Source organism: Anneissia japonica, unplaced genomic scaffold, assembly GCF_011630105.1.
Source record: "Anneissia japonica isolate Jap-2015-1 unplaced genomic scaffold, ASM1163010v1 scaffold987_len1640505_cov201, whole genome shotgun sequence".
Lineage (NCBI taxonomy): Eukaryota > Metazoa > Echinodermata > Crinoidea > Comatulida > Comatulidae > Anneissia > Anneissia japonica.
In genome coordinates this window covers 439316-446796 of record NW_022714175.1, presented here as the reverse complement: position 1 = coordinate 446796, position 7481 = coordinate 439316, and the positions used below count along the sequence as shown (strand labels likewise).

General features: G+C 36.1%; 1 protein-coding gene across 1 annotated transcript in view; it reads right to left on the bottom strand.

Moving 5' to 3' along the window:
* Positions 1–5165, bottom strand: part of LOC117108935 (RING finger protein 17-like) — a gene marked incomplete in the record, with an annotated part of 110795 nt that extends 105630 nt beyond the window's left edge. Inside the window, 6 exon segments of the mRNA XM_033251119.1 lie at positions 192–333; positions 1194–1347; positions 1561–1664; positions 2067–2170; positions 2894–3009; positions 5000–5165. Coding sequence (XP_033107010.1) covers positions 192–333; positions 1194–1347; positions 1561–1664; positions 2067–2170; positions 2894–3009; positions 5000–5051 — 672 coding nt within the window.
* Positions 5166–7481: the final 2316 nt, after the last annotated feature.

Below are 7481 nucleotides of genomic sequence, written 5' to 3'. Positions count from 1 at the left end.
GGGTCACTTGAGAACACTATCTTAGGGGGTCGGGGGCATTCCCCTGCGAAATTTTTGTGCTCTAGACGCCTGAAAAATAACCTCTAAGACTTTTGGGTGATCCAATTTCTTTCTTTTTCTTTCTCTTACCTTCCAAAAGGTGGGGCCAGGGCCAGCTCCCCACCCCCTAAATCTACCCCTGAATAACTTACCCTTTCTTCAATTTGCTGAATAGAGTGCCCCTTGTGGCTACCAATGATACAACAGTTTGCACATACAGGGTGCATGCATGTATCTTCTCTACAAAAAAAATCCAAGGTTTTCATAGAATGGTCTCTACAGGTGTCAGTGCTCCTACAAAAATTGGAAAACCATTTTACGATAACATCTAACTATCAATCCACTTCTTTCTTCTCTATCACAAACACATGCTATACGCCCAGCGTCAGTCTTGCTCATATCACCCTACAATTGAAAGCCTCAAGTCTTACCACTGTGCCACTCAACTCTAACCTAGGCCTACCCCTTTGTAGCAATATACTATTGAATAAAATAAAAGAATCATGTCATAAAATTATAACATATTTTAACATTAAATTTCTTTCAGAAACAAAATGTAGGATTAAAAAAAAATAACGTGGGATATAAACCTGCAATAAAATTGGTAGATAGGTCAAGCCCAGGCCTTAGGCCCTGACCAGACTTTTATTGTCACATAGCAGTAAAAGGAGTTGGTATGAACAAATACTGAATAAACGCAGCTTTACAAGTGAAATAGTTGCTGTCAAAACACTTTATTTCTTTCACTGAATTGCTCACTGACAACTTTCAGGATCAACAACACAACACTGAAAACTGGTGAAATCATTGCATGCTCATAACAACACAATGGCTTAACTTCAACTGCCTAGAACACACACACACACACACAGCCAGTCATACTTTCATAGTCTATTGATCACCTGTTACTCAGGCATGTAGACATTACATAATCACCAATAATCACATCATGATCATATAAAGGCATATCATCACTATTTATGGGCATACAACAGTTTGAAAAAGAAAATATGACAATCTGGACAGAGCTTTACGTGAAAATTACTTTTGCATGAAAATTTCTCTAAAGTTGGATTGTGGGCTTGAACTGTAACCATGGTGGGCCTATAGTAGAACTTACAAAAATTATAAAATAACTAAAATAAGACACTTACCCTTTTTGTTTGAGAGGAGTTGCTTGATGCATCATTAAGATTCTGGAATTCTGGTGGATTTTGTCGAAGCAAACACCACATAGAAGGCAGTTACACTTTGCACACATGCAGGTTGCTGGCTTTTTTATACACTCTACACACATATCTTCATTCTCTATAAAGAAAGACAAGAATGATAATGGTAGAATTAGCTGAAACATGAGCAGATATAGATAAGCTTCCAGCCTCGCATTAAAATTAATTATGAGGTCACAAAACAGTCTGTACTAAACAGTAACAAGAGAGGTAAAGGTAGTCAAGCCTGTACAAGTCCAGAGTGCCCTCAAAGCAAGCATCCAAACCTCAATGCTACAGCTCCATTGCATACCTCCTGTAACCTTCTCCTTAAATTGCCTAAAGACTTCAGGAACATTACTGGTAGTCTCGACTGGATGATCATGTTTTCTTGGAACAAACTTGCCTTCACCCTTTCTGTAAATGCCAAAAAAATAATGATAAATAATTTAAAATACATATGGTGATAAAGACCAATTATTACTTTTAGATTAGAAATGGAAGCATGGGATTCAGTGTGCAGGAATTTAAATCAGAATTTACCTTTCCAGAGTGTAAATCAAACTTCAGAACTGACCAATCAGAACATGGTCACAAACACATGTGTTGTCCCACAACCAATCAGAATAGGGTAAAGAATATACACTTGTCCCACAAAAACACATGTTTCAGACAAACATATATTGTCCCACAAACATATGTGGTGTCCAAAAAATGCATGTGCTTGCGAATGCATGTTTCGTGAGTGTTGTTTTAGGGAACTAGAAGCTATATGGTGACAGGGCTTAGGAGAAAAGTCGATTTTGAAGAAATACTTACTGAGTCACTTGCTTTTTACTCATTGTTAACAGAACACCAAGAATGTAGAAATCAGAAGGCAGTTCATCAATGCTAACTTCCTTTAGTGGTGTCGGAGTTGCGGTCTGAAAATACAATCTCATTAATAATAATGAATAACAATATTAATTACTCATGAACACATCCACTAACCAGCAGAGATCAATAATATTATTATAACAATACATCTTGAATAAACTAAATTTTGTGGATTAACAGCATAATAATTGCCACATAGAACAGCGATTTAACATTAACAACTGTAAGCAAAACTATTTGAGTCTTACCATCTCAGGCACACATTACACTCCTACTTGGCCAGAGTTTAATATTGCTGCTATTTTACTGTTTATTTTTCCATTTCTGTCATTAAGCTTGTAAGTTTGTTTATATTATTAGATGCTACAGCATATGAATACATTATTATTATTATTATTATTATTATTAGGCCAAATAAAATAAATTGTTTGTTTGCCCTTCTTTTTTCAAAAATGATAAATAGGGGCGGGTGAAAAAGTTTTTTTTAAATTAATTTATTTTTTAATTCTCATCAGATGGAATAAAAATAACCCACAGAGGCCTAGAATGGCAATATCTTGCATCAGACAACAAATTTAGACTAATTAGTAGGGCATGTGGCAAAAAATAAAGATAAATTGACTCACATCAGTTTTTTTGTTTTTTCGCCCCTATTTTTTCAGTGAGTTTTTTTGAGTGAGGAGGGAAAACAACAATTTTTTTTGGCCTTATAATTATAATTATTATTTATTTAAGCTCTCCTCTCCCTCTAATTAGCGCAGCAGTATTACCTTACAGATGGGACAAATTACATTGGTTCTGGTGATCCGCATTAACTTCAGTAGACAGCTTCTGCAGAATGTATGACCACACTGAAGCAGATGTGGAAACAGGCTTCCTACAGGGTCTGCAAAAAAATTCATCACATGTTATGAAAGAGTATTCACTGTATATCAATTGAATCTAGGGCCCAGGCCTGATTAATTAAAGGAAGTGGATATATTTACATGACCGTAAACAAACGATATACTTACGAGAATGGACAGTCATAAACTTACATTATCGTTCACTTGAAATAAGTGTCGGCAGACCAAGCCGCAATTCCAAAAGCTTACCACAGCACTGATTTTATTATACTTTTGTTTTTATCAAACGTAATCTAATTTCCTACAATACTATAGTATGTATTAAATCATTGTGTTTAATTTACTTTTCAAATAAGTGATATTATGAGCTAAAAATATTTGTTTTCTTTTCATTTTACTCCCATCATTTGTTGAATGAACACACTTGACAATGTAAAATACTAGCCCTACGACAAAACATGGAGGTTCCCTGCTAAACCTAGCACCCAATTAAGCCTACCACGAAATCAAAAAAATATTCCTCTAGGCGTAATATTAATTATAATAACACTTTAATGTTTTCATTTAAACACATTTACCGACATTGTCAATAACAAAAACAGCAACGTTAACATAGTCTTTAGTCAGGTCGAGCTGTCGAACCCCAATTAAGAGCACGAAAGACATCCGAGAAAGACCACATTTAGAGAGCATGTGATCCAAACTCTAAAAGGTATGCTATGAAGCAAAAAGTAAACAACGAATATTGTGTATTTTCTGCAATATATTTGATCATTTTACGAATAAAGTAATACAAAACAAATACTGTATTTTTAATGTTTTATTCAAACACTAACAAAAATAACACTGAAATGCCATGCTGTGCATGTGTCTAGAAAATATGGATGCAGAGACCATGTGGAATAAACAGCCTCGCTCGTACACTGTGGTCATGACATGAGTAGAGTGAAAAGAATACAAATAGGCTTATTTTTGGCTCATTATCAAAATGATTCAATAATCTATTTAATGATTGAAATACATAATACTGTAGCAAATTTAATTATGTTTAATAAGAACAGTAACATTATAACTAAATATATATTTACGAATGTCAAACCTCCCTGTTGTAAACTGTTTACAAAAATTCATTCATCCAATTCAGATATTCCCCGGGTGTATTGCTTTGCCGTTGAATTGATCATGTAATAATAGTGGCTTTTTAATGAGTAGAAACTCATTTGTTTGTACAAAAAAATTGTTTGTTCAAGTTAATGTAATTTAACATGACTCTAAACACTTCCACGTTGGGGGATTTGATTTGCGTACACCGTAGATTCATAGTAACTTGCCAACAAAAGGGCCTCTGCAAATCAGTGCCGTGGTGAGTTTGGGCACCGCGGCTTGGGTCGACACTAATTTTGAGTGATGAAAGTTGAACATTTAACTAGAAGCATGACTGAGCATGCATTATTTATTTCACGTAAATATATCGTTTACTGATTTTTTTATGGTCAAGTAATTATATCCACTTACTTAATTAAAATAAAGAAATATGAACATATTAATTCCAGTAAAAAGTCTGTCTCCCAGATGCCCATAAACAAATAGAATTTTTCTCTTAAAAAAATTCGAATTTTAGCATCATGTTCCATTTACCTCAGGATTCAATAAAATTATGCAAAAAGTGGGCTTTAATATTTTTGTCATCTGTCAGTTGCATTTTTACGCAGCCTAGCATAGCCTAGGCCTACTACTAGTACTACTCCTAGGCTAGGCCCACACAAAACTAGCAGCAACTTTCACTAATGATGGTAAATCATTCCAACTTGCAAAGAAGATGAACAGCTAAAAAATTTGTTTGATCTCAACAAAAGGCCACAAAAAAGCAAGGACACAATCTGGCCAAAGCCTACTAAGGCCAAACTAAGCCTAGGCCAGACCTTTGCTTGGGTTAGGCCTAGGCTAGGCGCTCTGGGTGGACCAGGTAAGCCTAGGCCTAGCTAGGCTAGGCCTAGCCCAATCGTATTCGAGCAGTTTTCGTCAGCTCACCTTGGCCACGGAAGCTTTTGCAACAATTTGGGCATGATGGATACCGCTGCATTTTCTTCCAGATACAAGTGTTAGCTAGTTTTACAGTTAAATGATCACCACTATATCTGGGTCAAATCTGAAATCTCACACCACACATGGAAAATGTCAACCAAATGTTTTCGGAGGGCTCTGTATCCGGAAGCTCAAATCCTAATTTCAACACTCGACTACGCCACCAAGACGTTTCCCTTGCTCTGGAGCACAACGTGGGAAACGCGTTAAGAATGCGTTGCAAAGTTGGTTGTAGCCTACCACTAACAGTGGGCAGATCTCTTATACACATCTTTGGGGGAAGCAGGTGGGGGAAGGGTGAGGGAATTTCGTGAAACCGCACCCGATGTACCATAGAAAATAAAACTTAAAACATTGTCTTTGATGTATTTACTTTACTTTACCTAATTCAAAGCCTTGAGTCCACCAGGGAGTTGTTATGACAACTCCCTGAGTCCACACCCATCCTCAGCTCCACCATGGTGTGGTGCGAAAATTTAAAGGAAATAGTACCTCTAGATGGTCGTAAATGACGCTCTTATATAGTAAAATTCATCATCATCACATCACCATTATATAGTCAACAAGTTCTCATGATGTTTTATCAGCGATTTTCGGCAATCAATAATCTGTTTGATGTGTAGGCCTACCAAGAAAATAAAAATTAAAAACATTGTCTTTGATGTATTTTACTTTATTATACCTACTTCAAAGCCGTGAGTGCACACCCACCTCTAGCATCACCATGGGCTGAGGTACGAAAATTTTGGGAAATAGTATTTCTCGATCATTCGGAAAGACACTCTTGATTGCAATTCATCATCATCACATCACCATTATAAAGAAGCGCCAACCAGCCTCCGTCGGAACCCCACCGGCTTTGGCCGGACCACTTTTCTCAGTCCTATATTACAGGTCTCCCTCCATACCACCAATAAAATCTCTTTTGGGACTAGGGTTTTAGTGGCCCTTTCAGCTTTGGTCTCTAATTTGAATCGCTATAATTAAAGACCGGCTTTAAAAATAACCTTTAAATATCTCTATTGGAGGGAAATGATATAGTAAATGTAAGATTGTTAGAATGGATGTAGGGCCTACAGTTACTTATGCTGTTATTATTATTAATGCTAAAACTATTTCCCGGTAGTCAAGTCCTGTGCTCGTTCTACCTAACCACATACAATATTACTAACAGCACCGTCCATTCAATATAGAGCATTGATACACAAAACATCATCTTTCTATCATCATCATTATTATCATATATATTTTTTAATGCATTAAAATCGCTATAGGCCTATATTTTAATGCATTTATTGAATGAAGGAAACATTTTTTAGTTGGGACTGCCAAAACCATGATATTATACATTACGGTTGATTTTTTTTTCTCTTCCAAGTGTTTTAAAATGGATTACTGCATGCCACACACGAAGTAGGCTAGTCTTGCGCTCCCATTTAATTAGCAGGGCCGTCGGAAGCGCACCGACCGCACCGGCTATGGCCGGACCACTTTTTCTCAATTCCATTACTTTCTGAAATAAATATATAATGATAATTATGAATTATATGAATGTACGCATTGCATGGACTTTTTCAATCATGGTACGATGGCCTATTATAAGACTAAAAATAGCATAGCGACCTAAATTAGACTCTACCAAATCAAAACTGCTGATTTTTCCAGGGGCTTTTACCCTGCTGCACCCTGAACGGGGCATTTTCGGTTTGATTCCAGATTGAACTCACTTCACTTTAGTATGCATTAGTTTCTCCATCACTCTCAAACATGCCAACACCTACATGAACATCATTACCGTTCATCATCATCGTCGACGTCATCGCCATCGACATCATCATCGTCATCATTATTGTCATCGTAGTCATTATCACTTTCATCATAACCGTCATTGTTATCATCATCCCCTCATCATAATTATGATCATCATTAATTCACATTTTTTTCTGGGCATCAAAATAAACAAGGCTTAAAGATGTATTGTCTCTTGAAAATGACAAAAAATCATAAAAATAATTTTGAACTTAACTTGTTCATTTTTGCAGTATCATACATATTTTTAACTTGAGCAAAAAAATTACTGAATTTCAAAAATGTGTACCTATGTGTACTTATTTTTAAACTGGATAATTATAATAAAAATAATGAAACACTTCCATTGACTGGAAGTGTTTCTATCATTTTTCTTTGTAAAATGACGGGTAAACCTTTTTTAAATACACTACTGTAATGTTTATATGTTCAAGTTGATAATTTTTATGTTACTTAAAAATTGGCAAGTTAATTTCAAAAATGATTCAGCGGCATTGTGCCCCTATCCACTCACTAACTGGATCACCTTAATGTTAGTACTCTGTTGCCTTACTTGGCTGGGGCCAGGGGGCCGCCCAGGGCCCCCGGTGGGAGCCACGGATATTTGATGAATTATGGC